The 27,386-nt window shown below is 42.2% G+C and overlaps 1 protein-coding gene across 1 annotated transcript in view; it reads right to left on the reverse strand.

The window, feature by feature from the left end:
• The window catches only part of LOC144823889 (mucin-5B-like), a 1,747,676-nt gene that overhangs the window by 475,309 nt on the left and 1,244,981 nt on the right, over positions 1 to 27,386 (reverse strand). Inside the window, exons 21-23 of the mRNA XM_078682783.1 lie at positions 15,635 to 15,745; positions 3,703 to 3,882; positions 1,932 to 2,168 (exon numbers count right to left, since the gene is read on the reverse strand). Of these exons, the coding sequence (XP_078538909.1) occupies positions 1,932 to 2,168; positions 3,703 to 3,882; positions 15,635 to 15,745 (528 nt within the window). The remainder of the gene's footprint in view (positions 1 to 1,931; positions 2,169 to 3,702; positions 3,883 to 15,634; positions 15,746 to 27,386) is intronic.

Genomic DNA, 27,386 nt, shown 5'->3' on the forward strand with positions numbered 1-27,386 from the left:
ACTAAAGTGAATCCGTCATGGCTAGTTAAATCCACCTCTTCAAGTGTAGATTTGGAGAAAGTTAAAGAAAATCTTACTCATACTCATAGCATTAATAAGAAATACTTTGGTGGGAAATTTGGTTCGAAAGTTGATCCGAAAGTGGAAGTTGGTATGATGGTAAAAGTTAAAAAACCATGGAAGGTCAAAAAGGGAGAAAGTTTATTTATGGGCCCTTTTGAGGTCATTGAACTTTTGAAAAATTCAGTAAGGTTATCAGATAATAAAGTATGGAATCTCAGCAGGATCACTGTTCTTAAAGCTGATAAAGCAATTTACAATAAGACTTGTAATTTGAATCATTCAGATTATTCTTATTTGGATGATGATTTAGGTGAAAATGCAATTTGTCATGATAATGGTGCAACACTCAGTAGTTCTAGTGTGGAAGATGATTCTTGTCAAAATGTTAATTTTCAGCCTGATGATAACAATGATGTAAATTTCCAGCCTGCTAATCACAAAGATGTTATATTGCAGAAAAGAACAACAAGAAAGCCTAAGTGGATGTCTGATTTTATTGTATTTGTCAAAGGAAAATTTGAAACTTAATATGAAATTGTATTTAAAGTTTTTTTATTGTTTATTTTCTCTTATTTGTTTTGTTCTGTAAGGGAGGAAGGTGTGTTATGTCTACACTTGCTTTTCTCTCGTTCTCTCGCGCATCTTGTATATTCCTTTATTCAAGCGCCTTGTGTTTTCTTTCAAATGTATGTGTCTCATGCCACGGCACGATCTACCATCGTGCCGTTCTACTGTAGTGGTACGGTTAGATCAGTTGCTGAGCGCTGACCGGTGCTACGGGATGTGTTGCTGGTAGTGCCTTCTTTATCCACGAATAAACTCATCATTAATACAATTTCTAAGTGATTCATATGTTACAGGAAGTTCGAAGAGATGACACGAGGTTCACTGATGGCAATCGGTGAGTTTTAAACAATGCAGGATGTGAAAATTCTTTACTCGCTCAAGAGAAGATGATGTTTATCTTTAAAACACTTGTTAAACTTGACGCTTGTTGACCTTTGCAAAGCTGCTACACTTCAGACTTTTCACGCGCTCAACTTCAAATTAAGTGAAATACTTGACATATAACAGCTTTGCTTGATGCACTTGATCCACGAAGATATTTACACAACAATTCCACTTGACTATGTTCGTTTAAGTCACACAGTTTTAGCCAACAACACTTGGCTCTATTTGTTAAAGCTTTAGAAACTTGCTTTGGTTTGAGGTGAAATTGTTTTCCTCTTTTCTTTTTTTTAAATAAATATGAAACAGCCGCAGGTGCCATCAATGCACAGGTATAAATAACAGCCGCAGGTGCAATCAAGTTACAGTTAATTCCATAAAATATCAAATAGTTTACAAATTAAATCAAAAAATTTGTAAACTAAAATTTTACAGCCGCAGGTGCCATCAGAGCACTTTAAAATAACAGCCGCAGGTGCAATCAAATCACAAATAGAATATCTTAAAGAAGATTTGAAATAATGGATTTAAAGTCTCACCAATCTTCAATCTTCAAATAGCTTGTGTTAGGATCCTTATGAGAGAGCCGACTACGCCAGTGTAATATTTTAAGAATCCACCAGGAAACAGGATAGATGAAAGTCCAGAAGTTTATTCTAACATAAGGATCCCATCCAACAGGCTTCAACATAAACAGCAACTGAACAGGTTTATCTTCAAAGCTCAAGCAGAACACAATGACATATCACAATGACATATTCATATTCCACCATCATGACATATTCAGTATTCTACAGTGACTCTATGATACATTCCCTCTCTAAGAATAATTAATAGTGAAATAAGCATATCACAGTGGTCTGTATGCAAGACCTAAACATCTTTATCAGATTGTGAACTCAAATCAAGCTGTGTCTTACCTTGGCGTGACAGGATGCAAACATAGGGCTTTTGATTATACTGCACTGCTTCTGTGCCCAGGCTTGTCGGAAGGGGTTATTGGAACAGGGGTCCAGTATGGTGCTGCCAGGACAAAAGGAGTCAACTTGCCAGCTGTTTCCAAATGCTAGCTCGCTGGTCTCCAAAGACTGATACCTGGATTTGAAATCATTGCTGACCATCCTATCGAAATTTCCACACATGCCACAGACTTTACCCTGCAAATAAAAGTTCAGGAGCTGCTATTTTTTTCAAATTGGATACAACCTGTTTTGAGCATCACACATCAAAGATATAGTTGACCCCTAGACTGAGTGAGTATAATTTGGAAAAATGGATAACTGTCTAGAGTGAGAGTATCTTACCAAGGTCACTGGTACCAGTCTAGCTAAGATTTGAAGTGAGGAATGGAAAAGCCCTGACCAATGGCAATGAAAATAAATCAGAACTTGATCCCCATCTAGTTTAATTCTGTGCAAGCAGTCCTCTTAAGCACAACAATAAACATGTGGCACTAAACATTAGGTTGTCGATTTGTTACACCATTGTACTGCTTTCCATGCCTCTTGCAAGTCCATTTAAAGGTTCGGGTGAAGGCAGAGCCCAAATAGTCTGTTATGTTAAGTACTGGTCTTTTAAAAGGAGCTAGCATTGAGACCATAAACACTGCACTAGATGTTGGAAAGGGTCTCAGCTAAGACAAAAACAAAAGTCCTGAATTCCGTGCAAGGATTTTCAGACATTGGAATTTAAAGTAGATGTTGGTGCTTGTTATGAATGGTGAGAAAGTTCCTACTTAACATGAAAGTCTTTATTAATGCAATGGATGGGCTAGCAGCACCACCACTATATGCCATACTGGAATGATGTCATGGATTTCCATCACATTTTACTCACAATGTGTAGATTTCATGGGACTCATTTATGAGGATGTGCGTCACCTATATGCCGCCGGTGCGTCACTTTTTCTGACGCACCAGTGGCGTAAAAAATGCAACTTGTTGCGCCATATTTACAAAGTGACACATCTAGGTAGATGCGTCACTTTGTAAACCCCTGCGCCACATTATACCTGCGCCAGGTATAATGTATGCAAGGGGGGCGTATTGACGCAAGGAAGGGCTGTAAAAGTGACGCAGTGAAATCTATGAGATTTCACTGCATCACTTTTAGGATGCCGTTGCGTCAAAATCTTGCGCCTGCCTCACAGCAGGCGTAAGACTGACGCAGGCCCTTTCACATGGGGCTTGCCCCATGTGAAAGGACGCATTGCTGGAGTTGCGTCACTTTTGTGTCACACTCCAGCAATGCGCCACTTTTGCGCTTACAGATACGTCAGAAATACTGACGTATCTGTAACCCCTTGCGACATGATGCGTCATAGATTAAATATCACGCATCAGGAATGTCACAAGGAGTGCGCACTGAGAAGTGACGCATCGCTGCTTTCACGCAGCAATGCGTCATTTCTCATAAATGAGGCCCCATGAACTTTACAGGCCAGTTCATACCCTATGCCAGAGAGAATTTAATGCTAGTGGTGAAGAAGATGTTCATCTTACAATGGTACCTATTTTCCCATTGTCCATCAATTGATTAAACTGTAAACGTCACTTTTTGGGAACTAATTTTGAGATTCATATTTTAAACTAAGATCATTCCTCACCCAGCCATCACCTTCCTTATAATCCATGATTAGTTCCATTACCTCAGTGTTACCCTTCTGTTTACAACAAACATACATGAAAATACCTGAAATTCAGCTGCAAGCTGGACTATCACAGTGGTCTTTTGGTCCCACATTAGGGTCAAGCCATGGAGTGTTTTGACAATGATGTACATCCCAAGAAGGTTCACTTGATAGATATCCTTTATCTGGGGGTCCTTGATTCTTTCCTTAACTACTCCCTCTGTTAAGACGATCACTGTGTTCTGCAAGTACAATGAAATTAGGGGCCATGACAACACCAGGCACTTTTTGGTGACTTTTTTCACTCAGGTAGCAGCTTAACATCATTATCGGATTCAATGTTCCATTCAAGTCTTCTGCATTCTCTCTGAAATGCAATGACTATCTTGCAATCATTAATAACTAGAGAAAACTCTTGTGCATAGCATGGATTTGCATATAACAATGTACATTTTGCAACAATTATAACATCTTTCTATGTATAACGCTTAGAAATAGTAGAAGTATGGGATAAAGCAATACACAAGTATTTTATTGTTATTATTTGTATTATTATTATTTTTATTAATATTATTATTATTATATCCACTTTTTGAGGATTTTTCTTGAATGTGAGTCATTGAATATTCTCTGATTCGCTTAATGTGGCAGATCTTTTTTACCACCTAGCTGTTTGCTTCCACTGTTGAATAGCCTCTATGTGTAAACTAGCACAGTTCACAGTTGATGGTGAAATGGGCTTGACTTGAGTGACGATGCTCCGCTGCAGTTTCTCTTGCTGTGCCTGGCATCCTCCCTCTTTCTCAGTGGGATATTCTTGAGACACAAACAGAATTGAAAAAGTTCTTCCTACATTTGAATTAGCATATTTATTAACAATTGATTATTTACCGTTTTTGTTGGCAAATCCACAGATGTGTGTATTTAACAATTTTACCTATTTACAGTTTCTGCTTGGATTATTTTCAAAACAACAATAAAGGCTGTGGTTCTCTTATTCATATGAATCTGCACTCACTTAATAGATTTAAGGTTACATGCATCCCAAGTTGATCCATGCTGTCATTTAAGGGCCATCTTAGTCGAGTCCAATATTGACCAGTAAATGTAGCCTCCACCTTGTATACTGTTTTGGTTTCCACTGGTGTTAGAAATTGGGTTCCTGGTTAGCAGAGGTATGCACACTGTCCAAGCAGAAATCACAATCCTAGTCAAAGTAAGGTACAAACACATCCTAAATTAACCAATGCTCACCCTCTGGTATCTTGGCACAGTGGAGTCAGGCTTAGCTTAAGAGACCATCCATAAAGTATTTGTGCAACACTTCAAACAGTAAATCAATGAAAAAACAAGAAAAAAAGATACCACTCGTGGTTAGCAACATTCAGTTTAATTCGATGAACAAAACAATAAAAATCCAATATGTCTAACCGGAGTTATTGAATTTTCAAAGATTAAAACTGAAATGTAGTGATTAAAACCATAAAGCGACAACCAAGGCTATCGGGTCGCGCTGGACCGTGTCAATTCCAAAAGTTCTGGCCCACCATGATGGAGCACATGCTGCATACAAGGACAAGCTTTGGCCTGCTCCAAAGTACCTTGATTGCGTCATTGTCAAAGACCAGATTCAGGTTGCTGATGAGGTGATGCGTCCTTGTTAGTCCACACATGTAAGCGATGCGTCAGTTCCGAGCCATGCAATGGCAAGGATGCATGAAGAATGGAGTAGATGCACAGCGCAGTCGGCGATGTTTTCGGAGTAGAGGAGATACACCGGTTTCGATTCCTTGCATCAACAGCGGGGCATGGATTTTGCAGGAGCCACACTTCAAACCCACTTCCAAGGGTCCAGGACTGGGCTGGCACTACTTGGCAGGGCAGACTTACAGATGGTGGGGACCAGGTGCTGTAGCATGTGAGTTGGAAGTATTTTAAGCCAGTCAGCAAACCCTTAGAGTCACTCTGGTTCTGGGTTCAAGTGATATGAATCCAGTCCTTCACACCCAGGCAAGGGTTAGCATGCAGCAGGTCAGCAGAGCAGGAGTCCAGCAGAGTAGCAGTCCAGCAGAGTGTCAGTCCCCTCCGAGGCACACAGTCCTTCGTTCTGGAGGAGTATCCACAGGTCCAGATGTGTTCCAAAGAGGTTGTGTCTGAGGTCCAGTTCTTATAATCAGTTGATCCTTTGAAGTGGGGAGACTTCAAAGAGACACCATTGAAATTCCTGTCCGGGCTCTAGATGCACTACAGGGAGTTATGCACACATTTGTGTGGAGGGGACACAACCTATGCAGGTGTAAGTGTGAGGCTGTGTCCAGCTTGTCCCGATGATCTTGCCCAGGATGGCCCATCAGGACACAGATGTCCCATCAAGTCACACATAAGCTCCCTTTGTGTGGCTGTTCAGAGGGAATTCACAAAGCCCAGCTGTCACCTAAACGCAGAGATGCAATTAGAGACTGGTAGCAGACTCCAAATAGCTAAAGTAAGAAAATTGCAACTTTTTAAAAGTGGCATTTTTAGAACTGCAACTTAAAATCCAACTTCACCGAAAGTTGTGATTTCAAATTGTGATTCCAGAGACATCCAACTTGGGGGTCCAATCTCTTCCCTATTGGAAATGACACTTGTAAAAGGTAAAAAGGTAATTCCAATGTTATCCTATAGGGGAGATAGGGCTTTCAGTAGTGAAAAAATTATTTAGGGCATGTAAACCTTAAACGTACATGTCCAGCTTTTTAAATACGCTACATCTTGCCCTTGGGGCTGTCCAGGGCCTACCTTTGTGGTGACTTATATGTATTACAAAGGATGGCTTGGGCCTTGCAAGTGGTTTAATGTACCAGGTTGACACGCCAATTAACCATGTATCTACAGTCTCTGCAATGGAAGGCCTGAGACATGGTTATATGGCTATTTGGGTGGGGGAGGTGGCACAATCAGTGCTGCAGGTCCAGTAATAGCATTTAATTTCCAGACCCAGGGCACATCTAGTGCACTTCATGAGGGACTTATAAGTAAATTAAATATGCCAATTGTGGATAAGAAAATGTTACCATGTTTTAAGCAAAGAGCACATGCACTTAAGCACTGGCTGGTTAGCAGTGGTAATGCGCCCAGAGTCCTAAAGCCAGCAAAAACTAAGTCAGCAAACAGATCTGAAGACAAAAGGTCAGGAGAACCACACCAAGGATGCTTGTTCTAGCAACTGGGTTGTATAAATCAGTGGACTGATTTCTACACCAGGATGTGTGTTTGACTCTATGGTCGCAGGTTTGATTTCCCTCTCAAACTTTCATCTGCCCATTTCCAAATCAATTAGTTATCTAAAAATACACATCTCTGATTCAGTGACAGGAAAATCAGTAGTGGGCATTCTTTTTGGAATACTAAGTACCTGTTATCATGTGTTTCTATCTCAAATCCTAATGGCTGGTGAGGTCCTTTTGTAGGTGCTCAAGAGATGGGATTATGCGTTCCAAGGTCAGATGCTAATGTAGACTTGTTACATTTTTGTACTTTTCTTTCCATTTTTTTTTGCCATTTTATTGTGTTTTCATAACAACATTCAATGTTACACATGGATATAGTAGAAAAAAAGGAAAATCCCTTGGTGGACGAAACACTCTTAAACTAATCTATGTGCTCTTCACACAGATTGCCGCCCATGTATTAGAATTTACACCTAATTCCAACACCATTAGTTACAAAGTAAGTAGATACTATGATTTCTTTATTTTTATGTTAAAATCAACATCCTGAACATTATAACAATCAATACTAAAAATTCATTACCATTAAAAACATATGCCGTGATATTACATTTATATATAGCAGCATCTCATCAAACAAGAAAAAATTCTTGAAAAAAAAAGGGTTTAACCTGGACAATACTATACTCAAATTACACAAGCTAAATGCTAATGGGCACTAGACCACAAAGAGAGACAAAAGACCAACACTATTCTTTGTCATGGAATCACACATCAGGGTTGACACTAATTCCAAGCTTTTCCTAGATATGCTCAATATTTCATATCTAAAGGATAGGCTGTTTCCCTTGATTATGTACAGTGAGGCGTTGACGGGTTTCGATTGTTTATATATTATAGTCCATCTTTATCAAGACAATTATATATGTCTCTCTTTTTACGGGCACTGGTTGGTTGCCACTTTCGTTCGGTTCCTGTAGACAGACACAATTAAATAATTGTTTTTAGAAAACTGGGCAATCTACAACTGTCCCATACTATGCATTTCCAGTTAGAGATGATTGTATAAACATGTTCCAACTGCACATTCACCTGGGTGCAGCCCTTGCTATAAGTTTGTAAGTTTGCTAATAGAGTGTCCCACTCCACAGCTATAGGGTATGTCCACAACCCTCAAGCTTCTTCCCACCTGAGTGCCATTGCCTCGGCCAGCCCCCATTTAAGCATTGGTCTGCATCAGTGAGCAACGTCTGAGCTTTACAGTACATGGCTAAAAGCCTGCATGTGATTATTAATACCAAATTAATTAATCTATATGTAGCTTTTTGATTATTTGGGGTACTCAAAAAAGCCTTGTAAGGAGCCCTTGACAGTGCACACCCCTGCGCAACCATTCACCTCCGTCAGTGCTGCAGAAACCACATCCACCGAGCATTGGGGGTGAACGATTGCAAAACAAGTACCTGTATCAGCCCCTAGCTGCAGACAGGGTGGACACGTGGAGGAAGACCCAAACACACACTGCAGTATTCCTGTATTGAGGTAAGACTTATGAAGAATGTTATCATGAATATATTGGAACTTAACATTCTGTGACACTTTCCTTGGGTAATGAAGCGCTCTATCCCACTCTTTGTGCGTTATGGCTCTTCCCACAACTCCTTCCAAGCATCTGCGGGTCCTTGCAAGTGGATCATGTGTTTCTAGGCCAAGGCACATAAGAGTTATGAGTTTGCATCAGCTACCCATCATATATAGTGTGTGCAGTAGTAAGTGTTGTTTAAGAGTCCATGCCGTTAGACCCCAAAGGCTCTCCAGCACAGCTAATAGATTTCCATAAGCCAAAACTTGCCCAGCCAGAAACCTGTACGTCTCGTGTAAGCTATCGTAGGGCATGAGCACTCCATCCTGGAATAGTGCACCAAGTGTAGTGACTCTGGTTGCCTTCATCCTGCTCTGCCTATCTTGTCACTAAATGGAGTAATAGAATTCAGGGGATCTCTAGGGAGTACTGGGACTCGCATGGCATACGTCACAGACTACGGTGAAGACTACTATGCGCTATGTTCGATAACCCATTAGTATTGTGTGGGAGTTTGGCCTGGGTAGGACAAGCTGATGGATCAACCTGTGTGGTCAGTCAGATGCAGGAAGGTGAGTTACTCTGTGAGGTAGCCCCCCAGCCAACACGCAGGCCACTGCGTCTGCACTTCAAAATAATAATTCTAGAAGTTTGAAGCGCCCACCCACCCTTTCTCACCAAATAACTGTAGATTGTTGAGCACAACACATCACCTCCCACACAGAGTGTAGAGTGCAGAATGTAGATTTTGGGATATGGACAAGAAGGGTATGGAAGGAAGAAAGCCACCTGGGAAGTATTACCATCTTTGATAAATAGATCCTACCCTGTACTGTAAGTGGTAAGGTACTCCAGAATGTCATCTTGGGGTGCAACAAGCATATGGTCTGAGTTAGATAGCCATCTACTTCTTCTTGGGTTACGTGATTGATGTTATTCGTCAGTGAAAAGTGCGGGATTCCTAGGGCCAGAATTGTGATGGTGCAATGAAAAAAGCAGAATATTGCCTAATTTATCCCCAAACCCAGAGGCAGTGCGGAACACCTGAAAAATGAATGAATGTTGGGAAACTCTTCACAGATATCACATATACAGATGAGGACATCATCTGCTTACAATGAAACTGCATGCATTTCATCATGCATTGAAATGCCCCAGACCTGGCCCTGGTGCCGAAGCCTCTGTGCCAGCGTCTCCATTGCTAGGGAAAAAAATTGAGGGGACAACAGACACCCTTGTAGCATACCTCTGTGAGGGTCACAGAGTCAAGAAAGGAGTGCATGGCATTGTGACAGTCCACAATCGGAGGGTCATAGAGGGCTTGATAATGTGCGGTGAACGCCTCACGGATGCTAACCTGATCCTTGTCCAGAGTTCCCTGAGGAGTCCTGACCATGGTGATCGGCAAAGTTGGATTAACACTGAGCAATAACCAGGCCAATAGGCGGCCAGACTTGTCACCACTGGCATGCATCTTGGCCTGGTTTGATGAGAAATTGAGACAGTGTAGTTGTTCGATAAGCTGGGTATGTTTAGCCAGACCCTCTGTCAGCGCGTTCTGCTTTGTGTGGTCCTTATGAGCATCCACCTCTAGTTTAGTCAGGGAGGACTCGGTGCCTAATAGTGCTCCATGTAAAACAGCCCTGGCCCCCATAACTGCATGGATGCAATGTCCAAGGACGTCCACCTCCATTGCCACCAATATATTAGCCTGGAAGAAAATGTGTCCCAGTTTTCAGACAAAGATTGGGAGAGGGTCTCGGCAGTGGTATCACGGAACACGTGGTCCTCAAACATTGCAGGCTGCAGTCTCCAGGTGGGACTGACTGATTCACAGCATCCCACACTAATTGCAAGTGCCATGTGTTATGGTCAGAAAAGGTCTTCTGCAAGTACTCAACACCCATCAATAGCAGCCTGATGGTCAAGTCACATAAAAATACGATTGAGGCAGACATGTAGCTCATGTGGAGGGAAATAGTAGAAGTAGTCTCTAGTGGCCAGATGGAGCAATCTCCGACAGTCCAACAAGGACCATTTTTGTAGCCATTGCGTGAGGTGGGCCACAGATACAACTATTGAGGATATTGGAAGAGGCTGGTTGGAGAGATCAAGGCACAGGTCTAGGACACAAATGAAATCTCCACAAAATGTGAGCCCACTTCATCATCGTTCTGGAGAGATGCGAGAGGAATTGTGACTGTGCAACATTGGGGGCATTTATGCTACCTCCCTACCATCCAATTGCCCGTGTATCAATACATAGCACCCATCATGGTCAATCTCTGAACTCAGGGGATGAAAGGGAACACCTGGATGGACCCAGATCAATCCACCCCTAGCAAAGCCAGAATACATTGCACAAAAACATTGCGCATGCCAGCGCTTTTGCAGGTGGACGTCCTCCCCACCCACCACATGAGTCTCCTGAAAGATGATGATTTGCACCCTTCGCCTTCTCAGATATTGTTGGACTCCATGTCTTTTCCTGGAGGTACCTATACCATGAACATTACACATAATTAAAGTGCCAGAATGGAGCCAGTTCCCTGAAACAAACAACATAGTGCAGTACTGAGACTGTGCTCTGCTCTACAGCAGCAATAGCCTATAGAAAGGAGTATAAGAGTGTACTGCGATACATAACAAACAAGAACGGGAGAACCCATAACTCCCCATCCGGCGCACACCAGAAACATTGATCGCCCAAACATTGAAAGAGGTGCTCCTTAGTGAACGATCATGCACATTGGAATCATCCAGGAGCTAGAATAAGGGAGGTGGCCAATCCATCTCCAGACCGTTCCTTATCTGATCTGCTAGGTGTACCTGTACAAGTTCGTTGAGAAGATCCAATACTTCTATGTAATCTTGTAGTACAGTACAGGATGTAAGCTGCATTTTCGCCCCCGGGTGCGCTCACAGAATCTCATCTGCCATTTGTGGTGTTATTACTGGAATAACAGACAAGTCTCCATTTTCAGAAGATTGTACCACTGGTGATCTGTGGTCTGGTCACAAGGCAACTGCCACCGACGAAGGCTGGGCCTGTTCTACCTTGGCTTGCTCTGGGGTAGGATGACCTTGAGTACATGGGTCCTGCATCGCTGTGAAGATCCTGATTATGGTCAATGTTGTATTGGTGATGATGAGGTGGAGGCCTCATATCAACACTTCTCTACCCAGTCCCAGGCATCTCCTGGCTCTGTGAAGAAGTAGAGTGTAGCGCAAGCCCACCTGGCACAACTTATATTTCACCCCAAGAAAGAGTTCTGTTGCATCGACAAGGTGTAATTTAGAAAAATAAATACTCAAGTATTTTCATATTGGGGGGGCGAGATCATCCTGGCCACCTGCAACAGAGTGTCCTTATCCCTGTAATTCTGGATCTGGACTACAATCAGTCTGGGGAGCCCCCACCGGCGTGGACCAAGTGGGGATGCGGTGGTCACATTCAATCAGAAAGTGGGATGATAGTGGCCTGGAGCGACCACTTGTGACAGCCAGGACTCAAAGAACTTGACCGGATCATTACCTTTCACCCTTTCAGGAAAGCCCACTATGCGAATGTTATTCCGGTGCGAACGTTCTTTGAAATCCTCTGCACTTGCCTGCAGCTCCTGGACACTGTTGGTGAGAGAGCGGACCTTACTCTCCAATTCTTTCATGGACGGTTCAGTATGAGCAACCTATTCTGTCAATTTCTGCTAATCCTTGTGTAGTAGCCTCCGCTCAATCCCCACTGCATAAACTCCAGTGCGCAAATTCTGCCTCATGTCTGCTATTGTGGTAAACATTTGGTAAAGTTTGAGATCCGTCTGTGTCTCCAACAGGGGCGAAGTCATTAGCAGATCTGCACCAGGTACCTTCATTACATCGCCAGGCTGAGTACTCTGCTGCAGTGGATCCACTCCACCTCTATACCCCATGTCTTTGTTCCCCATCTGAGCAAATGGGTACTCACAAATGTAACCTTACCCAGCAGTGGCAATTATATGTAGCAGACCCGCCAGGCCCCTAATGTCTTTCGCACAGTTCAATGGGCTGGCACAAGAAGTCCCACAGAGTCCAAGAGTGGAGGAGGAGGGTGGAGGAAGACCTCCACTGACTTCCTGGGCCTAGATAGTCCCTGAGGCCTCTACCCCCGAGACCCCACAATGTATCCACACAAAGTGTTTAGCCCACCACTGGGTAGAAAATACCTCCTGGCTGTATGTCAATCCAGACAGCCACAATGTAGGACCCGCCACAACCGTGAATCCACCACATTGAAGGGGGGCACAGTCATCAAAAGTCAGCCTCCAGGATCTTCATCCCTTCACTCCCCAGCCAAATGGATCCCCCACTACTAGGGCCACACACCTCAGTCAACAGACCTCACCAGGCCCCCTTAAGACCAGATGACCTCCCCATGAGGGTGGCCCAGTGCTTCCCAGATATGGTATTATTTGTTCAGTGCAGCACAGAGGTGGAAAGATTAGGAGCAGATCATCCAGTCAAATGTAGAATTTGGGCATTAACATACTGGCGAAGGGTCCCATGATGGTCCATGGGGCCCGGTACTATGCTGATGAGATTCAGACTCCTGTGCTTCATAGTGCCAAATACAAGAACAGGGAGAGCGATGGCCCCAGCAGGGAATTGGAAAGCGGTGACTGGGGGCGAAACAGTTTGTAGCAGGAGAGGGCACTCTATAGCCCCCACATCCTGGCCAGTATCTGCAAGCCTTTACAGTAGGCACCGCCCGCCACTACAGCCTCTGTGTGGATTAGGTCCTATGCGCGCGTGTAGGTCGGAAAGGACGATGAAAGCATGCCTCTGTTAGAGGCATCCCCGGACTTAGGGAAGCTGAGAAAAAGAGATCACATGTGCCCCACCAGCCGCTGCAGCCCTAGAGACCACTATATTCCGGCACCCCGGCATGGATGGTGGCATGGTAATGTGGATCACGGGTCTCCCATCTGAGCTAACTTAAAACCTATCCACCATCTTGGCTTGGCTGGCCACCCCAGCATTTTCCTTTCCATTTTAACCACATTTTCAAGTAACCAATCTGCTTTTATATATTTTTTTATCATTCAAATATGTATACAAAATCTCAGTAGAAATCTATTGAAATATGAGACTATCCCCTAAAAGAGACCTCAAGATTGGCAATGTTGTACTCAATGCAGGAAAGTGTCTTTCTAACGTAAAGGGGGTTTCTGTAAAGTGTTGTGCCTAATCCAGCATGTTATTTGGGTTATGGCTCTAGCCCATGACCATGGCTCAGGCAGTAGTTTCAGAACTCTCTTTCCCAGAGGTGTATGTTTGACTGCATAGATCAGAACCTCTATTGCTCTCACTGCTACGTGTCTATCACCATCTCTCTTTGTGTTTATAAAAAAATTGAGAGACATCTGCTTAGTCTTCCATTTTACCTTTTGTCTTTTTATACGGCAATTCTTTTTGTTTGCAGTGGTTTTTACAATTCCTTGTTTTCTACTTTCTTATTGTGAGCAGTGCTTTAAATTAAAGAAATTAATTCATTCATTCATTTATTGTTCCCCTGTGCCTGCATTGTCTTACCTGTAAAACATTCCTTGACCTCGGAAATACCACTACAGCGTGCTAATCCTATGATTGATACCATGCATGACCTGTGTGCCCTCTCCTCTACTTCCTCACTTCAATTTTATCCATTTTCTTCTTATCTGGTTAGTGGTAACATCAGGTTCCTTAAAGGTGCTCTAATAAATAATATGGATACTCATATTTTCTGGTACATTGCAAGTTATATCCACATAACTCTGTAGCATTCACAATTTATAGACATACCATTATACCATTTTGCATGTCAGTACAACTTGAATGTGGGCTAACACATAAATATTTCATTGCCATTTATGGATGATATTTTATAAACCACAGCCATGGATGGGCCAAGAAAATAAAAACGGATGTGAGAATGACTTATCTGGAAAATAAGAGGTTAAAAAATATTTTTACAAGCTCCAGGTCTGACATATACTTGAATAAGGTTAGGTGAGACTGATAAGCCTCATAAAGACACAATAAACTCAAGAGACCTCCTCTTCATTACATTGTTTGGCCTTAGTGTCACTGCATTGTTGTAGGCAATGAGGGACAGTCTGTTCACAACCTTCACTACACACTTTCAAATCTCACTCCAGGACATGCTAATTTATATTACATAGAGAATGGGGTCCCCAATGATCTTCATGTGCCTTAACATAAATATATGTTTGACTGAAACATCCTATAGTTCAGAATTTTAACCAAGTCAAAGTGATCTAGATGCAGTTACCTGGTGAATTCCTGACAATTCCCCTTATGTTATTAGCTTATTATAATACATGGGATTCTGTAATCCCTGTATAAACGGCAATCTCTAATTTCTTCATAATACCTGGGATTCTGTAATCCCTGTAGTAATGCCTATCTCTAACTTCTTTATTATGAACTACTTATGGGGCTGCTAGTCGACGATTATTAAAAAAAAATAGTTTTTCATAAATGATTACATTCAAGCTCTGGACAACCGAACATTGCTATTCTTTCTTCTGCTCCATTTTTTTTAGCTCTCAATGACAAGCAGAAAGAACATGTTTATTTTTTGCACTCACTAGATAGTTAGTGAAAATATACAATTGGTCTGCACTTGACTACATATTCTGAGCTATTGCAGCTTTTATTTAAAAAAAGATAATTACTTATATTCAGCTGTTTCTGATATCTGCTTGCAACAAATATCTAACAGGTTTTTGATGTGTTTAATTGTGCACTAGAGATTTTATTTTTATTCTTCATAGTTGCAAACATGCTTTCTCTTTCCTATGAAACAGTTACACACCAAGGTTTCGAGTGGTTTGGGGGAGAAGGGACGGTGTGACTCATCACTATATAAATACAGTTGCTGTAATTTTATGTGGACGTCTTGGCAATTATCCATAGATCTTGCCCTTTGGCACACCCCTAGAGCATGTGGGTATGGTAATATATCATTGTATGGAATGAAATAATGTGAGTGAGTGGTAATAGAAGTATGAGTGAACATTCTATAAAAAGGCTTGCAAGATATCTTATTGACAATATATGGAATTTGTGGAACTCCTGATATTTCTCACCATTTCTTTTTTGCAAATCTGCAATAATGCACATAATGGTAAGACACCGGGAGCTAATGAAGAAAAGACAAACCTGCAGAATCAGTGAGACTGACACCGAGCAGATGGCCTCGCCCATCCCACAAGCAATGTTCTTTATAGTGATGCTGAAGGTGCCAGACTCAGGGTTGTTTACACAGAAGTCCTGAAATCAGAAAAACATGAATATTAGCTCCTCCCAAACTCCTAATCAGAAACTAGGGGTCAGATTTATCAATGCTTTGCATCAGTGCAATTTCACCCAAAATTATGTAGATTGTCACAAAGTGTTGATTTATTCATTATTTTCCAGCGCAAAACCTTTTTGCACTGGAAAGTTGCCTAAACGTAGTACAAAGGCTTTTGCACTAATGTTGCGTCACTTTGTGTCATGGGGGTATGTGGGTATTTCCACGCTTCCACCCATAGTTTTTTGCCGTAGTGCACTGTCAACTGTCATTTGTTGGCAGGGCTTTGTGCCCAAAAATAGCGATTCCCTGAGAAATGTTTTTATTTCTTCAAGCTTTTAAAATTTGAATGAGTGGTGCATCATGCAACACACAATGTTTTAAAGTATTTCATGGTGAAGTTGGGTGTATGGTACATGTACCCTTGCAGTACAAAACCTATGCTTGACATCACACACGCCCATTTGCACAATGGTTCAGTGGTGTGTGGTGCCAGGCAGCCTAAAAAAGCACGAACAGAGGAAGAGAGCAGCAGCGCCATATCCATGAAGACATGGATCTGACCTCCTTCTAGTACAACTCAGCGCAACAGCTTTGTTTGCTGCACTGCGTTTCGCTACATTTTAGTAAATCTCCCCACTGAGTCACATTTACAATTCCTACGATGCCCTTGGGACCTTCTTTGCATGAATTTACTATAACCCTGCCTGTTACGTAGTGATGAGTTCAACCAATGAGCCATTTTTGTCAAATTTGGTGTATCCCAGATTTTGAAAACCTACCAGCTCTAAAGTGCCAACCTGACCTCCATGGACTTCATTTAGGGGTCTCCGGAGGGTCGCTGCTGTGACCACTGGCCTGCCCCTTGTGACCACTGGCACTGTGTGTCTGAACCCTCTCAGCAGTGGCAAAATCAGTGGCAGGAACAGAAATAGCTTGCCATTATTGATGTAGGTTTGGGCTTCACTGACCTCGTTTTTTGTCAATTTTTATTATACTAAGAGTGAATAATATTACATTATTCGCTATTACGTCAATAAAGAATGGAGTACAAGTAGCTGGAATCTGACTTTCCCTGGCACCTGCGGTAAGAAAAACATGTTCTATAAATGCATGTATGTTTTGTGTGTGCTTGCAGTTTTGAATTTGTTTACGTCAGAGTGTGTGCGTGTATGTGTGACTGTGTTTGCATATGTAGGCAGATTATGTGTGTATGTGTGGGTGTGTGTGTATGTGTGAATATGTGTGTATGTAAAAGCATATGTATGTGTGCGTGAAAGTGAAAGTGAATGTCAAGGGGCATGTGAACTCACTTTTTCTACCCCTGGAATGTTGATGAATTGAGGTCCATACCGTCCATGCTGACCTCTCTCCCTGGTTATAGATCAAATGATTAATTCACTGAGCTAACTCGTTAAAGCAACAAGGTTTACTGCATTTTCTTGATGAATCAATTCACTGATGCTCTAGCTTATGTCCAAAAGCTGTGCTAAGGCTTTAAATTCTCAGAAAAACATAAATAAACATTTAGAAATAAACTCAATATATCTGGCAATAATGTTAAAGTTAATAAAAAATAACATTAAGGTTATACACACTAGAACTGGTGCCACAGATATATCTCCTTTCACGCTTTGTTATTTGCATTGGAAACCATAACTTCGATGTTATGCAGCAGGCACTCACCCACCCAATCTATCTAATTGCGATTGAAGCTTCAAAACCCCAGTAAACATCCTTTTTGTGGCATGCACTCAACTTTCCCAGATTTTCTCAAGCTCTTTTATATCTATTACTCATAAACACCAATGCATGGACAGACTTGAAGGGCTTCAAGAATGTCATTTAATGTTCTGATCATTGTCCTCTATCCTGTAGCTCTCCTAAACCTACCCTACCATTTACCTCTTCATACCTTTACTATTTTCTACTCCACCAAGAGTATATTATTCAGCTTCCTATGGATGCCAGGGTGCCAGTATGTCTGACAGTCTTTCACCTGAATCCTCTAATTATGTCTGCCCCAAAAGCCAGCTACCACTACCATCATGCGAGAAGGACATGGGGTGGGGGACATTGTGCTACAGGCCCCACTGTTTCGAGGACCCCTGTGCTTCTTCAGCAAAATTCCTTTAGAGAGTTTATATTAAAAGCAAGTGTTTCATCTTCATTAATAATAAATTAGTGTTTTGGCCATGCCAGCAGCTTCGACTGTACTGCCATTCCTGTACAATAAAAAAAGAGCTAATCCAATTACCCTGGGAGCTTGGTACCATTATGCTTAAGATCCAGTAGTGGTGTGTTCAGAGATAGTGGAAGAAAAACTTATCATACAGCATAAAAGTAAAATGCACTCGTATCTATAAGGTAAGGTATAAGGTGTCATGTAAATTTGCAAAAGCATGACGTTAACTCAATTACCTTTCACCTGAAGTCGATATAATAAACATAGAAAGTCACTTAAAATATTAAATATGTTTTCATGCATGATCGGTGATAATGTGAATCAAGCATGCATTAAATAGTGAAATATAGCTGAAGCGCATCTAACAACAATTGTTGTCTCAGTAATTTTCAGGACATTTTAAGGACTCCACAGCACAATACTGTAGAACACAGGGGGCTGCAAAGCTAAGTTGTCTCTCTGAGTGCTTTAGTCAAATAGGAATTTATGGAATCCAAGGTGACAATAGAGTCGACGATTCAACACCCACGTGTATTTTACAAGGGCTCATCATCACCAGGATGAAGTTAATGACAGTTTCAGAGTAGCAACTCCCTTTAGAGCAAAGGCACAGACATGAGTAAATGTGCTGAATTGCAAATGAAAAATTCAAAAGGGATTAGATGTGAAGAGGATTGCTAAATTATGAGGGCAAGCATGTTGAAGTGTAACTCTAATTGGGAAAACAGAGAACAAGTAAGAAGTTCAATAGTGAAGTGCTAAGGAGCAAAGTCACATGAAGAACAATGGAAAATTCTACAACATACCTGTTGTGTAATTCTGATAAGGTGTGGAAGCCCGCGGAAGCGAATCGGTATGAAGTCAAGATAATGCAAGCTTTCAATGATGGAGATAATAAAGAGGAATCATTGGTGTTGACCTAACCCAGAGGCCCCCTCAAAAAGCAACGGTGTTATGCATATAGATCAAGATCAGGAAATAGGTTGAGTGTTTTTTAAAAGTATACCGGAGATGTGCGAAGGCGGCGCCGGTCCATTACTGTCACTGTGCAATCCGCGTCGTGCTACCACCATTGTCAGTTCTCATGCGAGATCGATGATCTCTCAAAAGAGGAGGCTGGGGCGGAGTAAGCAACCGGCCCTAGGGAGAGGCAGGTCAGCCAGAGATCACTGCTTAGGGAGTGGGGATGCGAAGCAATAATCAGGGCATGGCGAGAGTGAAAAACTATGCTGTCCATTAGGGGCTACGAAATGCTCTGTGTTTATTTGATAGAAAATAAAATGATAATAGGACAAAATGAATAATACAAATATATATATATATATATATATATATATATATATATATAATATATTCAAACAATCCTGTTCCCTATGAACGCGAAACCAAGCAGGTGCAGACCTCTTCCCCAAACAAAGAAGTAGAAAAACGTCAATGAAAGGCCATCAGCACACAATATATATTAACATAGCTCCCGATGCTAACTGTGGAGGATTTCATGAAGTCAAATCACCTTAGAGTTTTCAAATAAGTATGCCACATGAATCTTAAAGGAGTTTCTTTAAGTATACACATAACGTACATTTCTTCTTAATAATAATTAAAAAAGTGTGTGTGTATATATATATATATATATATATATATATATATATATATATATATATATATATATATATATATATATATATATATATATATATATATATATATATATATATTACCTACTGGCGGTTGCCAGTAGGTAGTTATAGTTAGGACCTATTTTCAATAGGAAATCTGCAACATTCTATTTGTAATACCTTTGGCGCCGGTTGATGAATCTTCGCAAAATTATCAAAACTAATGGCCAGCTAAGGGTGGCTACTATCCTGAAAGTCTTGGGATGATTCATGTAGCGGGGGCCGAGAAAAAAAGGGGGATCGCAAAACATGTTTTCCCCATGCAATTTTCCATAGGGTCCTTTAGTCGCAGCTACAACCCAAACTGCTGAACGGAATGACATCACATTTGGCAAAGAGGTAGTCCTCAGTTCAGACTCGTGCCATTTGCCCAAATGGTATAAATCTGTTTGGTAGTTCCTGAGAAAATCACATTTAAAAGTGCATATATATCTATGGCGGCGCAGGATCCGCACATCCTAAGCGCACCCTGCTGTGCATGAGCTGTATTCTAATTGGCTCTCAACACTCAAAATGAGGAAGTGTTGGTAGCTATCTTGTGCCTCTGTAGAACCAAGGCACAAGAAACCTATAGAACAAACGTGCAAAACGCGAAAAGGAGGCAGGGTAGAAACACACTCACCACCTAGGCCTGTTCAGGGGGTCCCACAAGGACCCGTCGGTCTATGACGACAGTTTCCTTTCGTAGTAAATACTCCCTCACTGAAGGCTTCCCACCGTACCTTGTGCTGGTTACGAGGTCTTCGCATAAATTTGTCCTAACCAGACTTAGGTTCGGAATTGTACATGAGTTGGTGTCTTTGCCTAACATAAAGCAACATCCTAAAGGACCGTGCCAGTGTGATGGTACATCAAAACAGAGCACCCTGCACTTTTTACTGATATGTAAATTGTACCTGAATTATCGAACTTTGTACCTTAAACCTTTATTTGTTAAATATGGGGTACGTACAGTGGATGAGGCAATGAGTCTTATTCTTAACATGAAATCTGCTGACATTTGTTTTTATACTGCCACGTTTTTAATCAAATCTATCAGTGCACGTAAAAGCATGATATTTTAGTATATTGGTCTGTACTGTATTGTAACCTAATTTTTAATTTTCAATGATTCATATATGTATCTTTTATGTCTGCTTTTATGGTCAATTCTTTTGTACCGAATAAAGCTTCATGAACTGAACTGACCCCCAAGGCCAAAAAATTATTATTATTTTTTTAAAAATCAGCAAAATCTGCGCAGGATGCGCTGATTCTGCCAATCAAAAAAAAACAGAAAAACGAGCACTTCCGCGCTTCAATGCTGATTAGCCCCCGGGGGGGGAGGGGGCAAATCCTGGGGGCATTATCAAAAATTAGTGTGGGGGTCCCATTCCCCCCACACTGCCCCGGGGACTGCCACCCCTGGGGCAAAGTTTGAATATTTGCAGGGGACACACGGCTCCCACCCTGCCATAGTTAACTGCTTTGCTATTGGAAGAGAGAGCAAAAAAACGATGGATTTAGGCCCAGATCTCGGGTGAATGTATGACATTGTTCTGTATTCTGTCCATCAATTGTTGTTTTTGCATTTGTCACCCCGAGTGGGATGGGTATGCTCAGACGTGAGTCCCATGCTCTCCACACCACTGGAGTCAAGCTATCCAGGCTGATGACGGCTAATAGCCAGAAACCGGTCCTTGGATGCTTGATTCCGGTCCCGGAAAGACATGGCTTGGCAGTTCAGGCTGGACTGTTCCCATGAGGCACAGGGTCAAGGCTGATTTGCATATGGCCATGTCTGACCTGGGGTGGTGTGGTGTGCAAAAAAACGATGGATTTAGGCCTAGATCTCTGTACTGGGATGAATGTATGACATTGTTCTGCATTCTGTCCATCAATTGATGTTTTTGCATTTGTCACCCCGAGTGGGATGGGTATGCTCAGACGTGAGTCTCATGCTCTCCACACCACTGGAGTCAAGCTATCCAGGCTGGTGACGGCTGATAGCCAGAAACCGGTCCTTGGATGCTTGATTCGGTCCAGGAAAGACGTGGCTTGGCAGTTCGGGCTGGACTGTTCCCATGAGGCACCGGGTCAAGGCTGATTTGCATATGGCCATGTCTGACCGGGGGTGGTGAGGAGTGCAAAAAAACGATGGATTTAGGCCCAGATCTCAGTACTGGGGTGAATGTATGACATTGTTCTGCATTCTGTCCATCAATTGTTGTTTTTGCATTTATCAGCCATCTTCAGCCAGGATAGCTTGACTCCAGTGGTATGCCCAAAAGCCCCCATGGTCCAGCCAGCTCCCCGCCTCCTGTGACAGCAGGCATTGCTTTTGCACAAGGGGAGCTGCTGACATGCAGCTCCCCTTGTGCAAAAGCAATCCTGCTTTGCTTAATTAAAGCAAGATCAGGTTTTCCTGCTCTCGCTTCAATGAGGCAAAGTAGAGTTTGCTATGGCAGGGTGGGAGCCGTGCTCCCGCCCTGCCATCGCAAACAGCAATGTCCCAGGGGTGGGCACCCCAGGACATTGCAGGAGCAGGCCCTTGGAGTGGTGGTCCCCAGAGTCATCAAGGGTTCCAGGGTGCGGCCCCCCACCCAACTATTTAAAGGCCTGGGGAGGTGGTAGTCCCCGGATCCTGGGGACGCGGTACAGACCCCTGCATTTAAATCAGTATGTGCCATGAAGAGGTAGTGGTCCCCAGGCATGTGGGGGGCTCCGGCTCCCCCACACATCTACTTTGTTTTAAAAACCAGTCCACCGGGAAGGTGGCCGCTTGCCCCCTGCATTTCATTTTCAAAGCACCAGGGAGGTGTCATCCCCAGGGTGGCGTGGGGAGGATTCGGACCCCCCACACATTTACTTTTAACACCCCAGGGAGGTACTCACCTATACAGTTATACACACACCACAGTTATGCACAGACCACCTCACTTATTAAAACATATACTTACACATACTTACACTCTTAGACAAAAACTAATACAAGCACACACTCATCCATACAGCCACTCTCACAATCACTCACTCTCACATCTAGTCATTTATATAGTCCAACACTCACATATACTGCCTTTCACATATGTAGTTACTCACACATGGACCACTGAGACACCCATTCACTTACTAACACACCCATACACACACTCACCCATCCATACAGCCCTTGAACCCATACAGCTAGTGAATCAGACACTCACACATCTATATGCACAGTCACACCCCCCACCCACCTCCACAGATACTCAGGCACCCATAGAGATACTCAGACAACCAATCAATAACCCATATAGACCCTCATTTAGCTAATCACCAACCCATGCAACCACTTACACACCAACTGACAAACTGAACTGTGTGAATGTCTGTATCAGTCACTAACCCATGAATTCAGTAAGACCAATGCAATCACTCACTTATACAGTCAGTCACGCACCTACTAAATCATCCATTCAGACACTTATAAACTGACTCATTCTTCAATACACCTTGGCCTATATATATATATCAAACATATTTAAACTTTACAGAAACACACAGTCACTGGATGATGTCATCAGTGATCTAATCAGTGATGTCATTTCAGATGTCATCAGTGTCATCAGTGATGTCACTGACCATGTAATGAATGAAGCAATATGTGACGTCATCAGCAGTGCATTGTGGGGGCGAGTTATAGTTAGCTGAACTAACTATAACGGCTGAATTTCCCCGGTTTTGTATGAGTGAAAAGTCCAACTAACTATAACACCCCTGAAACCTGTGTTTTTTATAGTGACTATACATATATATATATTCATTTCTGATATGGACTTTGAGGTACCATCATTAAACTCTTTCCTAATGGTCCCCTGTCTCCCTTCCTTCATATATGAAACCCATAAAACTATTAGCAATAGTCTAATTGTAACAATATAGTCCTAGATTAAAGAAATGTTTGACATTTTTTGAATATTTTAGTTTTCTTTACATATCTACTTTATTTATTTATTTATGGTTTTATAAAGTGCGAACGTGACCCGTTAGGGTATCAGAGCTCATTACAGGGATAACACGTTATATACAGGTTTGACACAGGAAAAAAACAGGATATGGATAGCAGGACATGACTACATTCGAACATAACTAGGGTATATACAATAATCAGAGGGGCGACAAGTCAGCAAACTGCAGTGAAAATCAGCAATTACATATGAGTGGTGACACATCAGCGATATGCAGAGAGAGTCCACAATTACATAATAGGGAATAATCAGTACAAAGAATAGGCGCAACCAAGCAGAGAAGAGATTTTTCAGAATGAGCAGAGTGCGCAGTGAAAGAGAATTATGGGAGGAATTTGCTCATTAGGAATGTTTTAGCTTCCTTTTTAAAGGTTGACAGAGAAGGGATTCTTCTGATGGAGGACAGCAATGAGTTCCCTGTTCTAGGTGCGGCCCCAGAGAAGGCACAGGTTTTATCCTTACAGAAGCGGGATGGCTGGAGCATAAGGTCTCTGGCGGACCAGGAGTTTCTGACTTCCCCAGATACCAAGAATTTCTTGGCGAGATATGCAGGGGATTTCATGTATAGTGCTTTGTACGTGACACAGGCCAGTTTGAGCTGGACTCCGAATTCAAAGGGGAGACAGTTTAGTGCCTTCAGATGGGGAGAAATGTGGTCAAACTTTTTTTGAGCCTGTTAAGAGTCTCGCTGCGGTGTTGAGGCAAGCTGTTAGGGGGGCAGTGGAGATCTTGGGTAGGCAAGATAGGGTTGAGCAGCAGTATTCATTCCTGGAGATAACTAATGCCTGGACTGTGGTTTTTATGTTTGCAGCTTCTAGGACTGGTTTTAGTAGTCTCAAATAGCTCAGGTGGAACCTCACAGTTTTGGCCATCAAGTTGATGTGGTCACGCATATTCAGGTTGCTGTACAGGGTTATGCTGAGATATTTGGCAGATTCCACTATGGCTGGTGTGCAGTTAAGTGCTGTGATCGAGTTAGTCCATTCCAGGATGTGAGTATTGTTTTTAGGGGGGGAGATGAGAGGGAGCCCTGTTTTTGGTGCATTTAGTTTGAGATGGTTGCTGGTGAGCCATTAAACAGTAAACTTCAGAGCCTCATTCAAACAGTTAGATTTTGATGTAGATCTGATTATCGTCGGCATACATGTGAAAGGAAATATTGTCAGTACGGAGCATTTCAGCTAGTGGTTCAAGGTAGAGAATAAAGAGGGTAGGGGACAGAGTTGAGCCTTGAGGGACACCGATTGTTATCAGGGAGGGAGCAGATAGGTTGCTGTTAACTAAGAATCTCTGGGAGCGGTTACGGAGAAAAGAACCAAACCATTTAATGGCGGCACCTCCTATTCTCATCCTGTGTCCGAGGCATTCAAGTAGTTTCTCGAGGTTGACTGTGTCAAGTGCTGAGTATAAATCCAGTAGGATTAAGAGACAGGTTTTGCCTTGGTCAACGGCTTGAAGAGCATCATCTACAATGTGAAGAAAAGTTGTTTCGGTGCTCTACCTCGGTGCTGTACCCTGGCCTGAAACTAGATTAGAATTCATCTAATCGGTTTAAATTAGCGATGTGTTGGCTCTGTTGAAGTTGAAGACATTTATCGAGCACTTTAGCAAGAGGAGGAATATTGGATATCTATGAACGAAAAAATTTTGGTAATATGTTGGTGATTGTTAAAGTAGAAAACCTTTAAATCTGTAATACAGTTTTCAAACTTAAAATTGTTATATCTGGTATCACGCACCTTGGGTGCTTCTGTGGAACATCTACTACTCAAGATTCTCACAGTAAAAATTGCAAATCCGATCCCCTTCACATGAGAGTGCAGTGCTCTTGGATGTCAGGCCTCACTGGGTTGCTGTACCATTCGAGTGCTCAGGACTCATAGGAGCACAGCTGGTGTTTCAGACATTATATGGGTGCTTCTGCTTGGGCCTGTGCCCATGTATTGCATTCCTCAGGAATCTCACACCTCTCCAGATCTCCTTCTGCACTCTCCTTGTTTCTTCGTCCTAGCAGGATCTGTATTACTTGGTTATTTCACACCTCACAGGGAAGCTGCTCGGCTCACTTCGCTACACTACTAAAGCTCTCAGGCCTCATAGGAAAAAACATTCCCTGGAGCTGCAGGATTTTTACAGGAGCACTACAATGGAGGGTCTCTCGGGGATCACAGGTGTGCTTCATTGATCTGAGCGGTCATACTTCAAATGTGCTCTGTGCTGTTCAAAGTTGTCAAACGATTCTGCACTTCTCAGCACTTTTAGCCTCTAATGGGCTCTGCTGTGCTTGTAATCCTCCACACAGTGAAACAGTAGAACAAACTCAGCAAAGATTACTGAACAAACTTAGTTGGTTTCACCAGAGCCATACTTCATAAATCACATGTGCCTTTTAGAAAGGCCTGACTGTAATGTGTAGTATGCCAACACAAACCTAGATCGTGTTGAACTCTCACTTGAGCAGAAGATTTAACTTGGAATTGAAGGCAGTGAGCATGAATTCTCTCAGTGGCCTGGGCAGGTTTAGCAGAAGGTGTATGGTCAAGGTCAGAACCCAAACCAGCCCATACAATTTTCTTGGACCAGCCCTTGGAGAAGCACTGCCTGGCCCCAGGAGGCTGGAAACAGTTGATTGATGTTTTTCTGCTACTGGGGGTAGATATTGCAGCATAGCTGCAAAACCGTCCCCCAGTAACAAAACCGTTCCCCATCGCTGCAGAACCGGCCCCCATCCATCCAGCCTCCCAAAGAAAGACTGATGTTCCTTATGGCCAGTCTGGCCCTGTGTACAGTCTGCCAATTGTAACTGTCTTTGTGACTTTCCTACTGCCTCAGTCACTATCTGAGTCCCCTGGGCATGTGCTTCCATTCGTTTTGAATTTAGTAAAAACACAAGTGTAGGAGCCCAATTTTTCCTTAGATGTGCACCACTGGTAAAATGAAAGTTCCAGCACCCACAAAAGTGCTGAGGCCCACCACCCATAAACACTGGAACAAATTAGCAATGGAGTCCCCCCTACCTAGCCCTAGGGCAGTTGAACCCCAGAGCACTACAATGCTGTTGCTAACACCAATTGCAGCTGGCCTTGTAGGTTAAGAAGTTGCAATTTGTAACAAGCTATCATGAGTGACACAGTAGAAGTCAAGTATGTGCACTTGAATTAAGTAAAGTTAGGCATAATAAAAGCATCTTATGGCACTGGATCACTGACACAATATTGATGCACATAATATCGATATTAAAGAAAACAGATAATTATTTTTCATTAGCAAAAATATCGCCTTTCTATATTTAACAAAAGAATGCAAATATCAAGAACACAAACATTGTTATTAAAATATTGTTTTTTTGCTCAACATGAAAATAAAATTATTTCAAGCAAAAGTATTGTTTCATTTAAATAAACGTATGATTTGTCAAAATTATCCCCAAACACAATCTCGACTGTAACAATATTGCCAACATAATTCCATTATCATTGCTAAATATAAACTTAACATTTTATGTGAAAAAAATATTAAAATAAACAGTAAACAATATATATCTACATATATTTTAATAACATAGATATATTAACACAACAAAATAATTATAATTCCCCCTCCCAAAAACATAATCTTAAGAAGGACACTGCAAAATATAAAGTTCAGTTGATCTTTATTCAATACATTACTCTGGAGTACCAGCCTGGCGCTCCTCAGCTGATCCCTCAGCTTCACTCATCAACGTTCTAAGGTGCACTCCTAGAGTGGCCAATGGGCCATACCA

This window comes from Lissotriton helveticus, chromosome 3_1 (genome assembly GCF_964261635.1).
Source record: "Lissotriton helveticus chromosome 3_1, aLisHel1.1, whole genome shotgun sequence".
Classification (NCBI taxonomy): domain Eukaryota; kingdom Metazoa; phylum Chordata; class Amphibia; order Caudata; family Salamandridae; genus Lissotriton; species Lissotriton helveticus.